This window comes from Dama dama, chromosome 11, assembly GCF_033118175.1.
Source record: "Dama dama isolate Ldn47 chromosome 11, ASM3311817v1, whole genome shotgun sequence".
Lineage (NCBI taxonomy): Eukaryota > Metazoa > Chordata > Mammalia > Artiodactyla > Cervidae > Dama > Dama dama.
Window position 1 is genome coordinate 54521795 of NC_083691.1, and position 23041 is coordinate 54544835.

At 43.3% G+C, this 23041-nt stretch overlaps 1 protein-coding gene across 1 annotated transcript in view; it reads left to right on the plus strand.

Moving 5' to 3' along the window:
* DNAH6 (dynein axonemal heavy chain 6) overlaps window positions 1-23041 on the plus strand; it is a 270144-nt gene extending 247103 nt beyond the window's left edge. Inside the window, exons 70-76 of the mRNA XM_061155236.1 lie at window positions 3621-3750; window positions 8396-8523; window positions 13299-13484; window positions 14030-14102; window positions 15156-15307; window positions 19056-19278; window positions 22938-23041. Of these exons, the coding sequence (XP_061011219.1) occupies window positions 3621-3750; window positions 8396-8523; window positions 13299-13484; window positions 14030-14102; window positions 15156-15307; window positions 19056-19278; window positions 22938-23041 (996 nt within the window). The remainder of the gene's footprint in view (window positions 1-3620; window positions 3751-8395; window positions 8524-13298; window positions 13485-14029; window positions 14103-15155; window positions 15308-19055; window positions 19279-22937) is intronic.

A 23041-nucleotide genomic window follows, 5' to 3' on the forward strand; every position in this document is an offset into this window, starting at 1 on the left:
TAGTTATACATATATATATTATTTTTCATATTCCTTTCCATTATGGTTTGTCACAGGATATTGAATATAGTTCCCTAGCTATTATATCTTAATTTTTAAAAAATAATCTAAAAATTTAAAAATGAAAGCACAGTTCATCAAGGTCATAGGACCAGATCACTAAAATCATGGCATCTGGTCCCATCACTTCATGGCAAATAGAAGACGAAAAAGTGGAAGCAGTGACAGATTTTATTTTCCTGGACTCCAAAATCACTGCAGAGAGTGACTACAGCCATGAAATTAAGACACTTGCTCTTTGGAAGAAAAGTTATGACAAACCTAGACAGCATAGTAAAAAGTAGAGACATCACTTTGTCAACAAAGGTCCGTATAGTCAAAGCTATGGTTTTCCAGTAGTCACGTATGGATGTGAGAGCTGGACCATAACAAAGGCTGAGAATTCATGCTTTTGAATTGTGGTGCCGGGGAAGACTCTTGAGAGTCCCTTGGACTGCAAGGAGATCAAGTCAATTTCAAAGGAAATCAATCCTGGATATTCACTGAAAGGACTAATTCTGAGGCTCCAATACTTTGGCCACCTGATGAGAAGAGCTGACTCACTGGAAAAGACCCTGATGCTGGGAAAGATTGAAGGGAAAAGGATAAGGGAGTGGCAGAGGATGAGATGGTTATATAGTGTCACCAATTCAATGGACACAAATTTGAGCAAACTCTGGGAAATAGTGGAGGACAGAGGAGCCTGGCATGCTACAGGCCATGGGGTTGCAGAATTGGACATGACTTAGCAACAGAATAACCATTTGACCACAGCAGTAGGTCCAAAGAGCAAAATGGATAATTTTATTCCTCCAACACCCTCTGATGCCACGCCATTACTTAAGGGTAGTCCAACCTCCTCAGCATGGCACTCAAGACTCCCCCATGACCGGTCCCTTCCATATCCTTCCAGTTTTATTACCTATCATGTTCTGGAATCTTTAGGTGAACCAAAGCCAAGAAAAGAGGTATGTCCCTAGGGCCCTGGAATATTCTAAATGTTGGAGACCAGATTGGCCTCATGAAGCTGATGGGAATCACCTTTCTTTGCAATTTAAATTTTGTCTCTACAATAAGAGACAAATTAGAGGGTAAAATCAGCCTAGATATCAAGGAACATGTACAAAACAACTGTGGAACTTCTCAGTGATCCAAAACCTATGTCATGCTCTCTGCCCTAAAAATTGGTTTGCTGTTCAGTGAAGGGCTTCCCTGGTGGCTCAAATGGTAAAAGAATCTGTCTGCAATGCAGGAGACTTGGATTTGACTCCTGGGTTGGGAAGATCCCCTGGAGGAGAGCATGGCAACCCATGGCAGTATTCTTGCCTGGAGAATCCCCATGGACAGAGGAGCCTGGGCTAGAGTCCATGGGGTCGCAAAGAGTTGGGCACAACTGAGCAACTAAGCACAGCACATTCAGTGAAGAGTTGGAATATCTTATTTTTCCTGATTCTACTTTCAGGAGGAAAAAGAGGTGGCCAAACCTAGTGTTAATATTCAGTCATCTGACTGTTTGCCCTAGAGTGGGTGGATGTGGAGGTGAGAGAACAGTGTGGAAATGATAGACTTGCTGCATTCAATGAGAAGTCAGGACTTTGGGGAAGAGTAGCGTTCTTGGCAATGTATACCTGTGAGTGTAGTTTTTTGTGTTCTCCATCAGTTCTGAATGACTGAGAATGAGACAGTAGGCATGTGGTGAGGCCCCAGGTATATTTTTCTGCCCAGCCTCCCTTCCTTCATTTTTCTGGCACAGTATGCACCTGATTTCTACCTCTTTCCTTTGGGACAGTTTCCACTTACTCATTCTATTAGATTCTGGTAAAACGTCCAACCACTCTTTGCCTTCACAGAGGTGGGCATGTGACCCAGGCATCACAGCATCACCCAGCTACTGGACCTGGTCCAAGGAGCAGGCCCATAGCCCATGCTAGGAGAATGAGAGTCCTTTCCTGAGACAAGATATATAGATGCTGAACTGGGAGAGGGCTGTCTTTCCTCTGGAATGACTGACTAAAATGCTGCATGTCTGCAGCATTCTGTGCCCTTACCCTGATACCCTGACCCCTTCTCCCTACCACATAAAGAAGCTCATCTGCCACAGGAAAGAATGAGAGAAACAACGAGATATGAACAGGAGAGAGAATGCTAGATCCATCCATGCCTGAAACCCACATGACTTGAGTTCTCTTCTTCCCAGCTATATATGCCAACATATCCCTTCTTTTTGCTTTAGGTTAGATAATTCTGTATCATCAATAGAGTCTTAAAGCAAAAAATATGAATGATTCCTTCCTCAGCTCAGCAAACTACACTTACAAAGGTGCATACTAGAGACCAGTAAAGAAAGTTGGGCCTGGCTGTTCTAAATGTTTCAAGACTTTTGACTAACCAGGAAGTCAAGAACTAAAACAGTGTATGTGCTTATTTATGTCCAACACTTTGTGGCCCCATGGACTATAGCTGACCAGGCTTTTCTGTCCATGGAATTCTCCAGGCAAGAGTACTGGAATGGTTTGCTATTTTCTCCTCCAGGGGATCTTCCCAACCTAGGAATCGAACCCACATCTCTTGCATTTTCTGCATTGGTAGGTGGATTCTTTACCACTAGCAACACCTGGGAATCACAAACTAAAATGGAAAAGTCACTATTAAGTGGTTGGCACTGCGCAAGGAAATCAAACTATTTAACTATAGCATTAAGTAAATAACATCACAGTTGTTTAGGACCTAATGAACATGTCAAAAGTAATATTTGAAAGAAGATCTGTCATGTAAAATATAATTTTTACAATCAAGATCTGTAGTTCTAGGTTCTGAATTCTTTTCTTGGATAAGTGAATGATAAGTGTTATGACCAGTATAAAGAAAACCTCTAAGAGATTCCAACAAATATACATCAGAAGATACTATGTTTCTGAATAAAGGAAAAATCTAGAAAAATTAACAATATTAACTGATCTTGGAATAGGAATTTCTAAGCATAAAATCAAAGGAAAAATAAATCACATTAGAAAGAGACAGTGGGGTCTTCCCTGGTAGTCAGATGGCTAATTCAGGGGTGGGGCAGGTAAACTAAAGTTATAAATATTTCTTAAAAGCAAAATCATGAATAATTTTTCTTTTTACTTTTCTGTGTTTTGTAAATTTTTAATAATGTTCTATAATACTTTTCTAATTGAGATAACGTTATTTGAATAAAAGTATGTTCTAAAACTGAATTCTCATTATTTCTTCCTCACTTTCATAACTGCCTTTTAAAGAATTAATCAAAAATTGTTTAACCATTTTTTATTGTGGTAAAACATATAACATAAAATTTATCATTTTAACCATTTTTTAAAATATGATTAAATGACAGTTACATTAAAGTGTTCAACCAGAAATATTTAACTGTAACACCATAGATGAAATACTATGCATTTCCAATGAGCACATTTTACCAACTCTGTCTTCAACATAAAAAATTAAAATGTCCTTGGTTTTGGCAACAGCTATTATTTCTGTAATAAACTGTACGTGCTGCAAAATTATATTTTTGAGAATTTGGGTCCTCACTGTTCTGTCTCTTCTCACCATTATAGTACAAAGAGACCAGCACTTTGATCAACACTATACTTGATGTTCAACCAAGGTCCTCTTCTGGTGGAGAGGGAAAGAGCAACGATGAAATCGTCCAAGAACTTGTTGCTTCTGTCCAGACCAGAGTTCCAGGTAGGAAATAATTGTTGGCTTATGTGGGTAATGGGACTTTTAGGAATAAACTCAGAAAGCTGAGTGATAGGCAGGTGTCCAAATCTGCTTATTATGTAGAATTTTTTCTTTCTGTAGAGAAAGAGCTCTTTCAATGTAGAGGCCTCTATTTATAGATTAGAAGCCTGCAGCCCCTTGACATCTCAACAGCCAGAAGCATGAAGAGCAAGTTGGCTTCTAGCCCAATATAACTTTTTTTTTTAACCAGAAAATTTTTATTTTTTTTTTATTTTTTTTTTATTTTTTTTTCATTTATTTTTATTAGTTGGAGGCTAATTACTTTACAATATTGAAGTGGGTTTTGTCATACATTGACATGAATCAGCCATGGAGTTACATGTATTCCCCATCCTGATCCCCCCTCCCACCTCCCTCTCCACCCAATTCCTCTGGGTCTTCCCAGTGCACCAGGCCCGAGCACTTGTCTCATGCATCCAACCTGGGCTGGTGATCTGTTTCACTATAGATAATATACATGTTTCCATGCTGTTCTCTCAAAACATCCCACCCTCGCTTTCTCCCACAGAGTCCAAAAGTCTGTTCTGTACATCTGTGTGTCTTTTTCTGTTTTGCATATAGGGTTATCATTACCATCTTTCTAAATTCCATATATATGTGTTAGTATGCTGTAATGTTCTTTATCTTTCTGGCTTACTTCACTCTGTATAGTGGGCTCCAGTTTCATCCATCTCGTTAGAACTGATTCAAATGAATTCTTTTTAATGGCTGAGTAATATTCCATGGTGTATATGTACCACAGCTTCCTTATCCATTCATCTGCTGATGGGCATCTAGGTTGCTTCCATGTCCTGGCTATTATAAATAGTGCTGCGATGAACATTGGGGTGCACATGTCTCTTTCAGATCTGGTTTCCTCAGTGTGTATGCCCAGAAGTGGTATTGCTGGGTCATATGGCAGTTCTATTTCCAGTTTTTTAAGGAATCTCCACACTGTTCTCCATAGTGGCTGTACTAGTTTGCACTCCCACCAACAGTGTAAGAGGGTTCCCTTTTCTCCACACCCTCTCCAGCATTTATTGCTTGTAGACTTTTGGATAGCAGCCATCCTGACTGGCATGTAATGGTCCTCATTGTGGTTTTGATTTGCATTTCTCTGATAATGAGTGATGTTGAGCATCTTTTCATGTGTTTGTTAGCCATCTGTATGTCTTCTTTGGAGAAATGTCTGTTTAGTTCTTTGGCCCATTTTTTGATTGGGTCATTTATTTTTCTGGATAGCCCAATATAACTTTAAACAGACTTTTTTCTGATGTCTCATGTCTCATGTTTAATTTTTTTCCTAATGTCTCTAGCTCTGTACTGTCCAAGACAGTAGCCACTAGCCACATGTGTCTACTTAAACTTTAAAATTCATTTCCTCAGTTGCACTAGTCACATTTTAAGTGCTGCCATATTGGACAATGCAGATGGAAAGCATTTCCATCATCATAAAATATTCTATTGGACAGCCCTGCTCTAGAATCCATTTCACTTTTTTTCTCCAACAAGAGAAGTGCGTGCATATATGCTAAGTCATTTCAGTTATGTCCGTCTCTTTGCGACCCTATGGACTGTAGCCTGCCAGGCTCCTCTGTCCATAGGATTCTCCAGGCAAGAACACTGGAGTGGGTTGCCATACCCTCCTCCAGGGGATCTTCCTGACTCAGGGATCAAACCGGCATCTCTTATGTCTCCTGCATTGGCAGGCAGGCCCTTTACCACTAAGGCCACCTGGGAAGTGAGAAGTAGAGAAGAATAATTTATTATTTCAGTTCATTTTCTGGTGAGTTAAGGAATCTTCCTGAATGATCACAGAGATCCACTTTCACACTTTTCTTAGAGTGGCTATAGATTTAGATGTCTTAATCTATTGTTCATGGTTGGAAATGTCATTATAGGAAAAAGATGAGGCAGAGAAAAAAATGAGTGACTATAAAAGTAAACTGTGCTTCTGTCTCTGTTCACAGTACTCTGATACCAAGTGTATGGGTTACCCCCCTCCCCACATTAGGCAATTCTCCAACTCTCTGGACACCAACTGGATGTCCTACAACTCAGTTATGACATTAACTATCCAGAGTTGGCACAAATCCCACAGGTTAAGGGCTCAGTCCCATAAGACTGTCCGCTCTTTAAATGTCAACTGGAAGTCCTCAGGCTGTGACTTTTATTTCTGACCAACCAGCCATAGATCAAGGATTCCCACAAGCCCCTTCTGGGGTTCAGTAATTTTCTAGACTGGCTCACAAGACTCAGGGAAACAGTTAATTACATTTACCAGATTATTTTAAAAGATATTATAAAGGATAAAGATAAGCAACAAGATAAAGAGATACACAAGACAAGGTCCAGAAGTGTCCCAAGGACAGGAGATTTTGTCCCTGCAGAGTCAGGGTGCACCACCCTCCAGGCACATGGATGTGTTCACCAACCCAGAAACTCTCCAAACCCCTTCAGTTAGGTTTTTATGGAAGCTTCCATACATAGGCATGATTGGTTAAATCACTGGCCTTTAATGAGTAACTCAGCCTCCAGCCCCTGCCCTCTCCCAGGAGGTCAGAGAGTAAAGCTAGAGTGTCCAAATCTCTAATCACATGGTTAGTTTGCCTGACAACCAGTCCCTCATCTTTAGGGTTAGTATAGAGTCACCTCCTTAACATAAACTCAGGTGTGGTTGAAAGGGGCTTGTTATCAATAATAAAAGATGCCCCTTTCACCTTTATCGATCAAGACCTATTTCAGGAATTGGGATCAAAAACCAATAATTATATAAAAGATGCTCCTATCACTCTTATCAATGAGGAAATTATAAGGATTTTAGGCACTCTGGCCAGAAGATGGAGACAAAGACCAAAATGCATATTTCTTATTACATCATAGTAGCACACCCAGGTGGTGCAGCGGTCAAGAATCCACCTGCCAGTGCAGAAGACTCGGGTTCAATCCGTGGGTTGGGACAATCCCCTGGAGTAAGAAATGGCAATCCACTCCAGTATTCTTGTGTGAAAATCTCAATTTCAGAGGAGCCTGGTGGGCTACGGTCTCTGGGGTCACAAAGAATTGGCCACAACTGAGCACACGTGCATGCAATCACATTAAGCTTTACCAATACTCTTGAAGTGAAAGTTGCTCAGTTGTGTCCAACTTTTTGGGACCCCATGGACTGTAACCTCTGTCCATGGAATTCTCCAGGCAAGAATACTGGAGTGGGTAGCCATTCCCTTCTCCAGGGGATCTTCCCGACCCAGGGATCAAACCCAGGTCTCCCGCATTTCAGGCAGATTCTTTACCATCCTAGCCACCAGTGAAGTTCCACCAATACTCTAAAGGCCCTCCCCAAAAAAAAGACCTATGTGACCTCAGACGGCAGTTATGTTCCTCCTAAACAGGCCCTCAAAAGAATCTTTTCTTGAGTAGAGAGTTCTATAGATATCAAAGCAACTGAGTTATTTTAGAAAGCATTTTTTAATAAACTTGAGATGGAGAACTGGGTAGAAAAAGGGATGAAGATGGATGGATGGGTAGATGGATGAATAGATGAACGGAGAGTAAAGGTTCTTGTTTCATAGAGTTCCATTGACACCTAGGAAGTTTTTCTCTCCATGCTTCATTAAGTTTGTACTTTTGCTGTGAAATGATAAGCAATGCCATCTGTTGAGACTGAGGGGGCAGGGGTACATTTGGCTCAACCAGAGAACTGAGGTTCAGAATAGCCCAAGGGGACAGACAGAAGGAGAAGAGCAGGGGCCTGTAACCATAGCCCTGTGGACCCAAGAGCTTGCACTGACCCACACTGCTGTGTGATTTTTCTACAGCAGCCAAAATGAGTAGTTAGAAGGAACTTAATGAACATAGCTCAGAACCACTTGTCTTCTCATGCTTTGCTCAGATACGTCAGGAGGATGCAGGTCCTTCTTTGTTCAGAGCTTATATGAACCCCTACTGGGTGGATTATAGGAAAAGAGAAGAGCATAATTTTTCATCCAGTTTGAACCATGGACTCATTTCAGAATCCAGTCAGCCCCTTTGAACGACAGTAAGATAAATGCCAAGTCTCTCGTCTCTTGGGGGGTGTCCTGCCCCCAACCCTTCCTCTCCTAGATGCCTAGATGCAACATGGAGGGCTTCCCCAGCAGCTCAGTGGTAAAGAATCTGCCTGCAAGGCAGGAGACACAGAGACATGGGTTCAATCCCTGAGTCAGGAAGATGCCCTGGAGAAGGAAATGGCACCCCACTCCAGTAATCTTGCCCAGAAAATCCCATGGACAGAGGAGCCTGATGCGCTAAAGTTCATGGGGTCATGAAAAGAGTCAAATAAGACCAAGTGACTAGATGCAACATGGGTGTGCAGGGAAGAGTGAGGCTTACATACCCTGGGTACACCAAGGCAGAGGAGACAACTTGAGACCCCTGGCACCTCTGGTCTCAGGGATGTCCCTTGTCTACCATGTAGCACTTGCCCCTGAAGTGTGCACAGCTTGACTCCTGTTCATCCTGGGCCCAGGGACAAGAGAAGTTGGCTTTAAGAAAGCTTAAGATAAGTGCAATGTTATAAGGCGAGAAATCAATGATAATCCATCTGATGAATCTGCCATGTGTATTTCAGAAATTCTGGAGATGGAAAACGCTTCTGAGAGCCTTTTCGTCAAGGATCCTCAAGGACGCCTTAACTCCTTGACCACTGTTCTTGGACAGGAAGTGGACCGGTTTAACAATCTGCTAAAGCTGATACACGTATGAGTGCTCACTGCCTTCCTTGCTCTTGGGGATCAAAGCGTTGTGGAGCGTGTATATCAATGTGAAGTTTCCATTCCCATCACTTGAACATTTCCATGTGGATGTGCTAACAACCCTTCAAGCCCAACTTGTCTAAACCTTAATTCACCCTCCTCTCACTAGTCTGTGTTCCCTTTCTCTAATAATGGCTTATGACTGCAGGGCATTACAAACCCTTCATTATCCTAACTTGCACCCGTAGAATTTGATTGACACATTAGGAATTTGAGCAGGGACCTAAGCACTCAATTAAGAGAGATTCAGATTCAGTGTTTGTTCCCAGTGTCTGCTTGCATGCTAAGTCGCTTCCTTCCTGTCCTACTCTGTGGGACCTTATGGACTCTAACCTACCAGACTCCTCTGTCCATGACATTCTCCAGGCAAGAACCCTGGAGTAGGTTGCTGTGCCCTCCTCCAGGGAATCTTCCTGACCCAAGGATAGAACCTACATCTGTTATGTCTAGCCTGCATTGGCAGGAGGGTTCTTTACCACTAGCACCACCTGGGAAGCCCAATGTCTAGTTAGCATTTAATACCATAGTCTTTCTGAAGACTATGAAAACCAAGTTTCTCTAAGTATGGGCCATAAAACACCTGCATTAGGATCCTCTATGCTGTGTGTTCCAAGTATAAATTCCCTGATTCCACTCCAGGCCTACCGAGTGAGGAATCTTGAGTAATTCCTGCAAAGGTGAATTTTAAATGAATACCCCCAGACGATGTCATTGCAACTAAAATTTGAGACTAACTATTTAAACTTTTGCCTTATGCTCAGGAATACTTTCCGAAGGCCCTTGACTTTGTAATGATGGCTACAGGACTTCCTGGTTTCTCTGTGCCTGACTTTAATAAGGGAAACAGAGACTGACTACTGAGCAGTAACAGGGGACGTTTTACTGCCAAGCTGGGAACCAAACACCTGGCACAGGATTAAGGCTCAGTGATAAGACTGGAGAGGACAGCCACGGTCGATTTTTTTTTATGTGAATGAACTTTATTTTTATTTTTGGCTGTGTTGGGTCTTTGTTGCTGCTTGTGGGCTTTCTCTAGTTGTAATGCATGGGCTTCTCATCACAATGGCTTCTCTTGTAGAGCATGGGCTCGACACATGGGCTTCAGTAGTTGTGGCACGTGGGCTCGGTAGTTTCAGCTCCTGGGCTCTAGAGTACAAGCTCAGTAGTTGTGGCTGACAGGTTTAGTTTCCCTGTGGCATGTGGGATCTTCCCAGACCAGGGATTGAGCCCATGTCCTCTGCATTGGCAGGTAGTTTCTTAACCACTGGCCCACCAGGGAAGCACTAGGGTAGATCTTTTAAAGACTGACTATTCCCTATTAGGAAATCAAGTCTCCAGATGTTTCTGGTTGTGTGACAATACCCAGGCTCGTGCGATGGGGGTGAGGGGAAACTAGGTCAGCTGAATATGTGACATCTTCACCTTGGGTCTACTAGGTAAACAGCAGTACCAGACGGCCAGCTAGTCAGGTCAGAGCTTATCACCTTTTCAGTTCAGTCACTCAGTCGTGTCCAACTCTTTGCGACCCCATGGACTGCAGCACACCAGGCTTCCCTGTCCATCACCAACTCCCAGAGCCTGCTCAAACTTATGTCCATTGACATCCAATTCCACTGGATGGCTGGCTCTTCCAGCCTCAACGGGTGACTTCCACCTTTGGTACTAAGGGGACTGTTCCAAGTGTTCCCTTTTGCCAGTCACTGAGACAGGGGAAAGGGGGCCAAGGGAGAGCAGCTTCCTCATAAAAATGTCACACAGAAGTGGCATACATCATTTTTTCTTATATCCCTTTAGCCAAAACTTGATCACATGGCAGCACTCCAGCAGCAAGTGTTCCTGGGAAATGTAGTCTCTGTGTTGGATTGTTCTGTGCCCAGCTAAAACTAATGTGATTGTTGTTGTTGTTAGTCGTTCAGTCATGTCCAACTTTTTTGTGACCCCGTGGACTGTAGCCTGCCAGGATCCTCTGTCCATGGGATTTCCCAGGGAAGAATACTGGAGTGGGTTGCCATTTCCTCCTCCAGGGGATCTTCCCAACCTTGGGACTGAACCCACACCTGCTTGGCAAGCAGATTATTCAAAGGAAGAAAAAGAGATAGATGTTGCTCATCTCTGGCCTCTTCCACCTCATGCATGGCCACCCACTTAAGGAGGGATGAGTCCAAATGTCACTTCCTCATAAAGTCTTCCTGGAACACCCGTCCTTCCCTCCACCACCAGATGACAGGGCCCCCTTCTCAGGGCTCTGTCACCTGAGGTGTTTGTGTCCATCACTGTATTTGTGTACAACATACCACCTTTCTTTGTAATTACTCCTCCATGAGTATGGCTCCCCCAGCAGACAATGAACTTGAAGACAAAGGGACTGGTATTAATACATAATTCATATCTGTTTGGGGGCTTCCCGGGTGGCTCAGATGGTAGATAATCTGCCTGCAATGCAACAGACTTAGGTTTGATCCCTGGATTGGGATGATCCCCTGGAGAAGAGAATGGCTACCCACTCTAGTATTCTTGACTGGAGAATTCCATGGACAGCAGAGCCTGATGAACTACAGTCCATGGGGTCACAAAGAGTCAAACACAACTGAGTGACTAACACTTTCATCTCTGTCTCCCCAGTGCCTGACACAGCCTAAACCTTCCATGAATATTTGAACATGCAAGTGAACTAATGTTGCTCTCAGGAACAAAGTCCCTTCTGGTCAAACAGCAGTGTCCACCACTAATGGAAGAATTCACCTAATAAAAGCAGAAGAAAGAGGAGCCCTGGGAGAAGCAAGCTGCAAGGCAATCAGGAGTCAGAGCTGAGCACTCCCAAGAGAGGGAGGGTAGTAGCCACCACAGGGTGCTGGGCTCCCTCATCCTGACCCCTGCCCACTCCTGCCTGGCCCTGGCTATGTCGCAGCCTCACCTTCACTTCACCCAGCAAACAGCAAGGCTGCACTGTGGCAATAACAAGAAAGGCCAAGGGATGGGAGCATCCGGGGCTTTGGGCTGCCATCTTGGTGAGCTCACTGACCTCCTGATGGTACGGGACCATGAGACCAGGCAGGTCCTGGGAGAGATGAGGTCGCTCAGGGCTGCAGGCTTCTAGATGTAAGGGAGAAAGCTCTGAAGTGCATTCTTCTCACTGAACATGACTTCTTGTCAGCCACTGCCTCTGGGAGAACTGGTGGCGATGTGACCTCTGTCTACTTTCCATTGATCTAGACCGCACTGGCAGCCTGGTCCCTCCAGCAATCTGACTCAAGTGTTCTCCAGGCATCTTAGATATGTCTTCTGCTACCTTCTTCCATTTTTGGTGTCTAAGGTCGAGTGGTGTTTTGGCCCTGGCTAAAGGCCCTTTTCCTCTGCTCTGCTGCATATGGTTCCTCAGATCCTAAGGGCATATCTACTTAAAACTCCTCTTTTCCAGCACTGCCTCTTGTGACAAGAGATGGGAAGAGGGGAAAAACTCCATGAAGGAATAGAAGGATGACTAGCCCTGTCTTATCCACATGTCACCTTGTCTCTAGAACTATTTGCATATGGTCCTAGGACTTGGGCTACCTAAGCAGCACTAGTAGTAAAGAACCCACCTGCCAATGCAGGAGATGTAAGAGATGAGGTTTCGATCCCTAGATCAGGACAATCCCCTAGAGGAGGGCATGGCAATCCACTCCAGTATTCTAGCATGGAGCATCCCATGGACAAGAGGAGCCTGGCAGTCTACAGTCCATGGGTTCACAAAGAATTGGACACTTTCATCAACATAAATTTGCCCTCCAATATCTTCCTGTAATATTTCCCCCATATATGGCAGCAGTTTTCACAAAACTGGAACCCACGAGAGCCATGTACAAATCTATGTTGTTATTGTTTAGTCGCTAAGTCGTGTCTGACTCTTTTGAGATGCCATGGACTATGGCTTGCCAGGCTCCTCTGTCCATAGGACTTCCCAGGCAAGAATACTGGAGTGGGTTGCCATTTCCTTCTCCAGGGGATCTTGCAGACCAGAGATTGAACCCACATCTCCTTCATTGGCTGGCAGATTCTTTACTGCTGAGCCACTGGGAAATCCCTATACAAATCTATACACCCTGCTTTTACCTTTAGCCTGATAGCAGATATTGCTTTGTACTTCCCATGGCTGCTGCTGGCCCAACGTCCCCCAGGACTGCTGCCAGCCTCTGTCTTTTGTTGAGATGAGGGGATGATAATAAGGAGTGTATCTTTAAAGAAGTATTTCCAGTATAAGGAAGCTCTCTGGTATCAACTGAAAGATTGATCTCATCTAAGAATCTCCCCTTCCTGCTATAACTTCCTGCTATAGAGGCCGCAGGCATCCTCTGGGCAGAGTTGGAGGTACTTCCCATGTCCCCAAATCCCGCCATGGTTCCCAGATCACTGACTGTAAGGCTCATTCTTCCTTCAGCCTGGAGGAGAGCTGGACAGTGGCACTTCTCAAAGTGCTTGGGAGACGTTTCTTCACCTTCCCTTCTCCATCCACTTCACTGTATCATGCTACTAACTGCCTAAGCCATGCCCACTCCGAGGTCTTACACCTCTATGTCACAGGTTGTAAAAACTGCATGAAGACTGGAAGGTGTGACCCAGCAGAGGGTCTGCAGAGAGGACACAAGCCACCAAGCAGGCCCTTCAGCCCAAGGCAACACCTGCCACCATGAACGAGGGTCATTCCCACCTGATAACACCAATCCTTTCTTGTTCTTTCAGACCTCTCTAGATACACTCAACAAAGCCATTGCTGGATTGGTGGTGATGTCTGAAGAAATGGAAAAGGTGTATAACAGTTTCCTCAACAACCAGGTTCCCTCTCTATGGTCCAATACCGCCTACCCATCCCTGAAGCCACTAGGATCTTGGGTCAAAGACCTTATTCTGAGGACTGCATTTGTGGATGTAAGAAAATTTACTTCTTCGGGGTCTGATCAATCTGATGACATGGTTGGCCCTGGGGTCCTTAGGAAGCCCTCACTAACTGAAATATTGACAACCACTGAGGGATCATCTGAATACAAAGAAACAGAAACTTCTGGAATAGCATCACTTTTAAAATCTTGCACTGATTATAGTATAGTTTGCCCTGTGCCCTTATCCCCACTTTTCATTTTAATTACAGGCCATCCTTGGGTTTTAGATCTCATTCATGGAATCCCCATCATGAGGTACAGAACCAATATGACATGGGTCCAAGTGGCCAAGCGTGACCTTGCTGTTATCTCCCTCTTCTAGAGCCTCCATAATAACCAGGTTCTGGGTTTATGGTCAGCCTGGTAGGTGAGGAAGGGGGACAGGGCAGGCAGTAAGAATGGGGCTGGTGATAACTCAGGATCGGTTTAGATTCTGCCTCCTAAGAGACCCTCTGAAATATAACTCTGCTTTAAATGACAGTTGCTATCTCAGACCAAAAAAAAGTACATTATAGTATAATGTTTCTCCTTTAGCTGTGGCTCAAAAGAGGACAGCCCAAGTCCTTCTGGATCTCCGGTTTCTTCTTCCCTCAAGGATTTCTAACAGGTATCACTGCTTTCCCTAGAAAAATTCCCATAAGAAAAAATCAATAATTGTGTGATGAGTTGTGCTGGGTTTCTGGGAACTGGGAAAATGGCATGACTGCTGATGGCCTAAACCAAGGGGAATTGATTATACAGCACCCAACAAGGCCCTGCTCTTCCTTGCTTGCAGAGGAAAAGGATTGGCAGAAATAGCAGGTGTTCCCCCAACAACTTAATCCCTGCTGCTCTCAGTTTACAAGTCTAAACACTGCTTCCCTGAGAACACACACAGCTGCCCCAAGTCCCCATGGGACCCATGCTCAGGACACCACCTGCTCTCCAATTTCTTTGGTTCCAACTCTGAGAAGCTTCCTTCTCTCTAAAAAAATACTTTTGCTGCTCCTCCAGTGGTCCTCAGGGATTCTGGCCAGAGAGCCCCAGAGGGCATTAAAGCCTCTGGGCTCCTAGATGCTAATTTTGTTGTTGTTAGTCTGCAAGTCCTGTTGAAATTTTTATGACCGATGGACTATAGCCCGCCAGGCACCTCTGTTCATGGGATTTCCCAGGCAAGAAGTACTGGAATGGGTTGCCATTTCCTTCTCCAGGAGATCTTCATGACCCAGAGATTGAACTCGCATCTCTTGCATCTCCTGCATCTCCTGCATTGGCAGGTGGATTCTTTACCGCTGAGCCACCAGGGAAGCCCTAGATGCCAATTAGCCCAGCTCTTAATCTATCTCATCCCGAGTCCCTCATACACAGCCCAGAAACAGCCCATACAGGACAAGCTAAGCAAGATGTTAAAGTTGGGAAGATTGGGCTCTGAAACACCCTTGCCAGCTTGTCTCCCCCATTGGCAGAGCAGTACACTTTAGACTTGGCCCTCTCTTTCCCACCAGGCCCAAAATTCATACATGCTTTGACTCCACTCCTCTCAGTAATTCAGAGTAAGATGTTAACGGTTGGGTCTTCTGGATGGAGAGGAAGCTCTTTAATGCTAGAGCATCCTGGTCCAGGCAAGTGGAAGCTGTGTTTGGATAATAGCAACTCAGCTTTCTGGCTTTTGTATTTACAGGAACTCTTCAAAATCATGCCCGGAAATACAATTTGCCTATAGATGAGCTGAGCTTCAAGTACAACATGGTTCCTGTCTATCGGGATCAAGCCACAGTCATAGAAGCTGCCAAGACAGTGCAATTTGGACAAGAACTACCCATGGACACAGAGGTACTGTCCCCCTGACCACTGTTACAGCACAGCAGCTTCTATCTACTGTCATCAGGATCTCGAGCAATCTCCCCTCCCACTTTCCATTTGCAGGAGTCGGAGAGGACAGGATAGGTCTACACCTCCAAGCATGCGTGCATGCATGCATACTAAGTCGCTTCAGAAAAAAAAATAATAATAAATCGCTCCAGTTGTGTCAGACTCTCAAGACAAGCTCCCAATTATCAGTGACTGGATGGCAACCACCTAAATTAGTCTGATCTGTAGAAATATATTTTACATCAATACTGCTCATTTCTTTAGTTACTTACAGTAACTTTCTCATTCATGTGGAGGCAATATTTGTTGTCTAGTCACTAAGTCATGTCCGACTTTGTGCAGCCCTGTGGACTGTAGCCTGCCAGGCTCCTCTGTCCATGGGCTTCTCCAGGCAAGAATACTGGAGTGGGTTGCCATTCCCTCCTCCAGGGGATATTCCCAACCCAGGGACTGAGCCCACATCTCCCACATTGGCAGGCGAATTTGTTACCGCTGAGCCACCAGAGGAGGCAATGTAGCAAGAGGTTGAAAACCAAAGTTTCGGCATCAGGCAGGCCTGGGTAAATTCTGCCTTCCCTCTCCCCAGCTGTGTGTGCTACAGCAATGATTAACATGTCTGCACCTCAGTGTTTACATTTGCAAAACAGGGCTCGTGCCACCAACTTCAGAGTTGTAGAGCATTGTCAATGAGACTGCAGGTGTCACGTGACCACCATGTAGTACACTCACAGTATATAACTATTACCAGAAGTTAAACTTACCTGCCTCATTCTCTCAGCTGTCTCCTAGCAGAACTGATATGCTAACTTCACACATCATGTAACTGTAACTACATTACATAACCAGTAGGAATGCACTAAGGAAGCAGTTCAGGCTCTTTGCTTATGTGGTTTACTCCCTCTAGACTAGAGATTCTTGAAGTGTGATCCCCAGACCAGCAGCATGACCTGGGCACTTATTGGAAATGAACTTATTTGCAGAACGGAAAACAGACACACAGATGTAGAAAAGTGGGAAGAATGAAAAAGTGGGGAGAGGGGAGAAGGGATAAATTAAGAGGCTGGGATTAAGACATATACACTGCTATATGTAAAATAGGTAAGCAACAAAGACCTACTGTGTGGCACAGGGAACTATAGTCAATATTTTGCAATGATCTGCAAGGGAAAAGAATCTGAAAAAGAATATATATACAAGTATATGAGGCTTCCTCAATGGCTCAGTGGGTAAAAAATCCGCCTGCAACGCAGGAGACACAGGAGATGAAGGTTTGATCCCTGAGTCAGGAAGATCTCCTGGAGGAGGAAATGGCAACCCACTCCAGTATTCTTGTCTGGAAAAATTCCATGGACAGAGGAGCCTGGCAGGGTACTGTCCAAAGGGTCACAAAGAGCCGGACAAGACTGAGCAACTAAACACATACACATATACAAGTAGATACACACATGTACATATATATATATATATATATATATATATATGTGTATAACTGAATTGCTGTGCCTGAAACTAACACAAAATACTTACATTTTTTTAAAAAAGTAAAGTAAATTACCATTTATTTATGGGTCCCAAGGACCCATTCCAGATGGAATCAGAAACTCTGGAGTGGGATCCAGAAATCTATATTTTAATAAGTCCTCCAGGGGGTTCTTAGCCCCTCAAGTTTGAAAACCCCTACTCTAGAATATCTCAACCTGGATTGCAGGTTAGAATCATCTTTGGAGCTTTAAAAACATCCTGATGCCCAGACCACATCCAGTTGCGTCAGAATCACCCCGATGACATCAGTCATCTACTTGTTAAAGCTCCCTGGGTGCTTCCAGCATACAGCCAGGGCTGAGACTCACTGCTGCCCATCTGAGCTGCCTGCCTCCAATGTGCTGAGATATTAATGGGGCAGAGGAGCCTCCAGAACACCTGTCCATCCCAGTGGGGCTTATAAATGTCATTTTCTATGTGTGCTATGACATCAAAGATCTGTTCCAGATTGCTTTTGCTAAGAATGTGTTTGCTAGCCAGTCAGTGTAGATAAGTGACTTTTAGTGAGTTTCCTTAAAATATCATAGTAATAATAGTAATTTCTCCTGGGTAATTTAATCAGTATCCACCCCACTCAGATCTGCTTTATCTAGTCTTTGCTCTGATTAGCAAAAATGCACAAAAGTAAGATTGTTCCCATATTCATGGATTATTCTACAAAATACTATAATTCCCCATGCCTCTTAATTGCCTGTATCTTAAAATGATACTCTTTCATTTCAAGAGTTTTATGTCTTTAAGAACATTTGTTTTAGCCTCAAAATTTTTTTATCTTAAAGTATTAGCATGTAAAAGTAGGGAGGAAATTGATTTAGAAATGCACTCGCTGTTATTTTGAGACCCTTCTCAGCCAGGAGAGTGTCACAGGCCCAGGTCAGGAATAATGAGTCTGCAGAAGGGCAGGACAATACCCACATAAAAGCCTTCATCCAGGCCATCCTGGATGTTGGCCCTGCTCTGTGCCTGGCATGCTCTATCTGCCACATAGGCCAACTGACAGACAGAAGTTCACAGTAACTACTGGTGTCTCTGCCCTCCAGCCGCACCAGTACACACACGTCTCCACGTGGGTCATTTACAATGAGCTATAGTGATGCCTGGGAATCCACCTTCTGTGGAGACTGCATATTGTATAGTCAGCCCATCTCTTGGTCCTCCCAGAAAACACAGCAAGAGATTGTTAGACAACTTGAGTTCTGCTACCAACAACAGGGCCACTGTCAGCCCAGTGCCGCCTTGATGCCATTTAGGAAAAGGCACCCCTCTTGGAGGTGTGTGCAGATGACTCCTACACACAGCCTGACAAGTAGATGGCAGGATGGTTTCAGCCTCTACTCAAGCAAACCTGCACAAGTGTATGTGGCAGCCCCAATAACAGGAAGGCCCACTGCACCACGCTGTACCCATGGGACGAACTACAAGATGCTAGAAAGTCAAGTCCAACCAAAAAGAGCCTATCATCCTGTGATTCACTATAAAACATACCACTTAAAACCACACTGCTTAGTCCTCTGTCTGCAGGCATGAAGCTCCAATTGTAAAAAGATCTAGGGCCCCAGGACTGGCCAGATTCACTCAGCATTTGAGGAAGGATACACAGAGCTCATGCCTGGCAGAAACTAGACACTAGTGATGACATCTAACCACAGGACATTGAGGAATAGGGTCTCTGTCTCTGTCTCTTTCTCTCACAAAATTTCTTTTAAAAATTTTTCCATAAGCATTCTGCAAATATTGTCACAGTTATATAATCTATCTTCTGGAAGAGCACTCAGATCTTTGAAAGGCCTTGCTAAAAATAACAGATGATAATCAGCCCTCTTGGCCACTTCCCATGAGAAGGGGAAGATCCTAACATCATGGTATCACAGACTGAAGCCCATCAGTGGATTTCCCTGGGGTACCATGTAGCAGACAGCCTCGTGGAGTGTGAACGAGGAGTGTGAACGTGGAGTGTGAACTCCTCGTGGAGTATGAGATTTGGTGAAAACTGAAAAGCAAATTATTTCACCTTTTAGAGCCTTGGCATTTTCCTCTCTAAGATGTGAGGGATAAGAGAATCTCTAGAAAAGTTCTTCGAACTGACTGAGGATGTGGGAATAGGAGGAGGCCAAAGATGGTGACCCCTCCTGCTCTTCTCACCTCTGAACGTCTGCGTATCTTTCAGTTGCCCTCTCCTGAGGATGGCGTTCTTGTCCATGGGATGTTCATGGATGCTTCTCGATGGGATAATAAGGACATGGTGATAGAAGACGCGCTGCCTGGACAGATGAATCCAATGCTGCCTGTGGTGCATTTTGAACCACGACAAAATTATGAGCCAAGCCCAACACTCTACCACTCCCCACTTTATAAGACAGGGGCCCGAGCAGGAACCCTCTCAACCACAGGTGAGGACATTCTTATATCAGCATATAAATAATGACTAAATGCAGACTACAACCAAATTCCAAATGCTTTTTTGTAATGTACAAATGGTGGTCTTGGGTCAGTTAGCCAGGCTTAAAATAATGCCGCTTATAACATACAAATTTATCAATGCTGTAAATTCTATTCATCTTAACGCTGAGTATAGATTAATATTATAAAACCAAGGCTTGTTTCTATTAGTCTGGTGGAGGTAAGGAGTTAAAAATAGTTTATTGAGCAACGTCTCCTAATTTCAAAATGATGGACTGAGTAGACACTAAAACATTGCGACTCAGCATAGAAGGAGATTTTAAAATAAATAAATGAATGCCGTGGTACAAAAGGGGAAATCTTAGTAGTCCTGAAACTGAGATATAGCCCTGAAAAAAAGGAACCAGATCTTTAAAAAGCCATTATCAACAGATAAGCTGAAAGACTGAATGCAGATAGCTAAAGAGTGAACTAAGAGAATGCACTGAGGAAATCCCTAAAAATACAGCTCAAAGCAATTTTTTTTTTTTTTAACGTAACACTGTGGAAAGAGTCAAAATTTCCAACATTTATCTAGTACGTAATCTGGAAAGAGAAAAGAGAGAAAAATGGAAGAACAATAATATTTGAAAAAGTGGCTGATAATTTCCCAGAACCAAAGAAACACTTGAGTCCTCAGGTTAAGAGAGCTCACAAAGTAGAAGCGGTAATTTTTTAAAATAGACAAGCCAATAAACAATCAAATTTTAAAAGAAACCTAGATATATCAAAGTGATACTTATGATTATCAGAAAGAAAATTCTCAAAGAGACAAAATGTATTAATAGGCTGGAAATAAAATTCCAGAAAATGAGAATCAGATTGACTTCAGACGTGTCTCATCATCCACAGTGCACATAAAAAGATAATAGAGACACCTCTTCAAAGTGTTGAAGATAAACGACCTTAAACTAGAATGGCAAATGCAACCAGATTATCATCTGAAAGGAAAGTTGTAATAACAACTGTCTTGAACATACAAAGTCTCTATATTAATCACTACTGATCCTCTATTTAAAACTCACACACAGAGTTAAATCTTTAATAGTTTGATGATAAAAATGAATTTATAATAACTTGGAACTAAATTTCCAAATGACAGAAATATCAGATGGGGGAGCAGGGCAAAAAGAACTAAAACAGTTGTTCTCATTTCAATGGAGGATGTGTAGATACTGATGATATTTATTTTTCTCAGTTAAAGGATGTCCTTTCAGGGCAAGGTACAGAGTAGAACTAAGGTAGCCACTCATGTCACATGATCTACCACTCCCAAGACAAGTCTAAAACACACATTATTCAAAGGTATTTTTAAAATTAATATGGTATTTACAAGTTTTTGTAGGGATATATGCATTATTTATTTTGGATAAGTACCTAGGAATGGAATGATGACTCAGGCAGTAGGTATATGTTTAACATTTTAAGATACAGCCAAAATGTTTTCCAAAGTGACCATAGCACTTAACATCCCCACCAGCAGTATATGGGGGTTCTAGATCCTCCAGATCCTCACCACTACTTAGTATGATCAGTCCTTTTCATTTCAGATGATAGATGACAGATAGCTTGATGATAGATAGACAATAGAATATAGTGGTATCTAATTTTCATTTCCCTAATGACTAGTGACAGTAACCATCTTTTCTGGTGCTTAGTTACATCTTCTCAGATGAAGTGTCTGTTCCAATCTTTTGTCCATTTTTTAACAGTCATTTCTCCTCTTATTTATTACTGGCTAAAATTCCAACAGGAAGTCTGTGGTTTGCAGGAAGAGGCAAAAGTAGTAATTAATATGACAATGCACTGGCACAAGACTCAATGAACAGATCAAATTTTGTACTGGATAGACAGCACAGAAACACACTGTGTATATGGGGAACTTGACATGTAATAGCAGCATCATTTAAAATTGGTCAGGAAGAGGGAGATTATTCCATAAATGATCCTGGGACAACTGGTTTGCCAAACTAAGATCCTTATCTCATATCACTATAAAAATTAAATCACAGGTGGACTTAATCACCATTAAAATTTAAAATTATTAACCTAAATGAAATAATGGCTCTAAGTAGTAATTGAGCTTCCCTGGTGGCTCAGTGGTAAAAAAAAATCCACATGCCAATGAAGGAGATGAGAAGATCCCCTGGAGAAGGGAATGGCAACCCACTCCAGTATTCTTGCCTGGAGAAGTCTCTGGACAGCGGAGCCTGATAGGCTACACAGTCCATGGGGTCACAGAGGAGTCAGACGTAATTTGGTGACTAAACAACAAGTAATGATTAGCTTCTGTGGACACTCCTTTCAAAGAAAGACAACCAGACACAAGGTGTTTCCTGATGGCAGTGCACACCACTTAGGAAGTATTCTTGCCAAAAAACCTCAACCCTCAATATGATCACACCTCTAGATCTAACCACTCTTACAGGGATAGGGAAACATGTGTAAAATCACCAAAGGGACACTGTCAGCAAAAGCCAGACTCCGGGAAACCTTATGGGACAAACAGCCTGGTTGTTCCAACAAATATATTACAAAGGAGTGGCAAAAGAAACAGAGGGAAACTATCAATCGAAAGAGATCCAAGAGACACATCACTGTTGCAAGATGCGGACCTTATTTGTATCTCAAATCAAACAAATGGTTACTATACATATATCTACTGTAATATTGCTATAAAAATGTTACTCAAGCACTCTCCAAGGCACATGCAGGGAATGACATACAAAGATAAGGAGAGGGGAGACGTAGGCATTCTCTGCTGGGGACACCCCCAGTTTTCCCAGCTTCCAGGCAGATGAAGTTTGCTGTGAATGCCAGAAAGCTCCCATCTTGAGGGCAAGGCTCTCTTCTTCTCATCCTGGTCTTCGTCCCCTCACACAGGCCCATGATGAAGAAACTGCAAAACTGATCTCTTACTTCAGATGTCTCAGAGCTGAGGACAAATTAGGACCCCAGTGCCTACCTGCTGGGTGGAACAAAGTGTGGATGGATGGATGGAGACAAGCAGATGGACAAATGGATGGGTGAATGGAGAAATGGATGGATGGCTGGAGGGAGACAAGCATATGGACAAGTAGATGGATGGGCGGATGGATAGATGGATGGATGGATGGACAGACAAGCAGGTGGACAAATGGATGGATGGATGGATAGATGGATGGATGGATGGATGGACAAACAGAAGGATAGATGCATGGATGGATGGATGGATGGAAGGATGAGTGGAAAAGCAGATGGACAAACGGATGGATGGATGGACAGACAAGCAGATGGACAAATGGATGGATGCCTAACCTACCAACCACGTCCCCTGAGTCTCACTAAAAGCTCAGGCCTCAATCTCCTAATGCAATGCTCAGAGACAGACTGCAGGGAGATTGAAACAATTTTCTAAGGTTATACAAGGTCTAAACTGGATAGGTCCTAAAGGATCATTTGTTCTAACATCTTCATTTTATGGAGCATAAAACTGAACACCACAGAGAATTGTTGCCTCTTTAGAGACACAGACAGGTCTGGAACCCAAATGTCTTGACTCCTGGTACCATGATTTTTATATTAAGGGGTTGTTCTTTAACAACACTTTTTTCCTTGTATCCTTAACTAGGTCATTCAACCAACTTTGTGGTGACCATCCTCTTACCCTCCAAGCGGTCCAAAGATTACTGGATTGCCAAAGGATCGGCTTTACTCTGCCAGCTAAATGAGTGA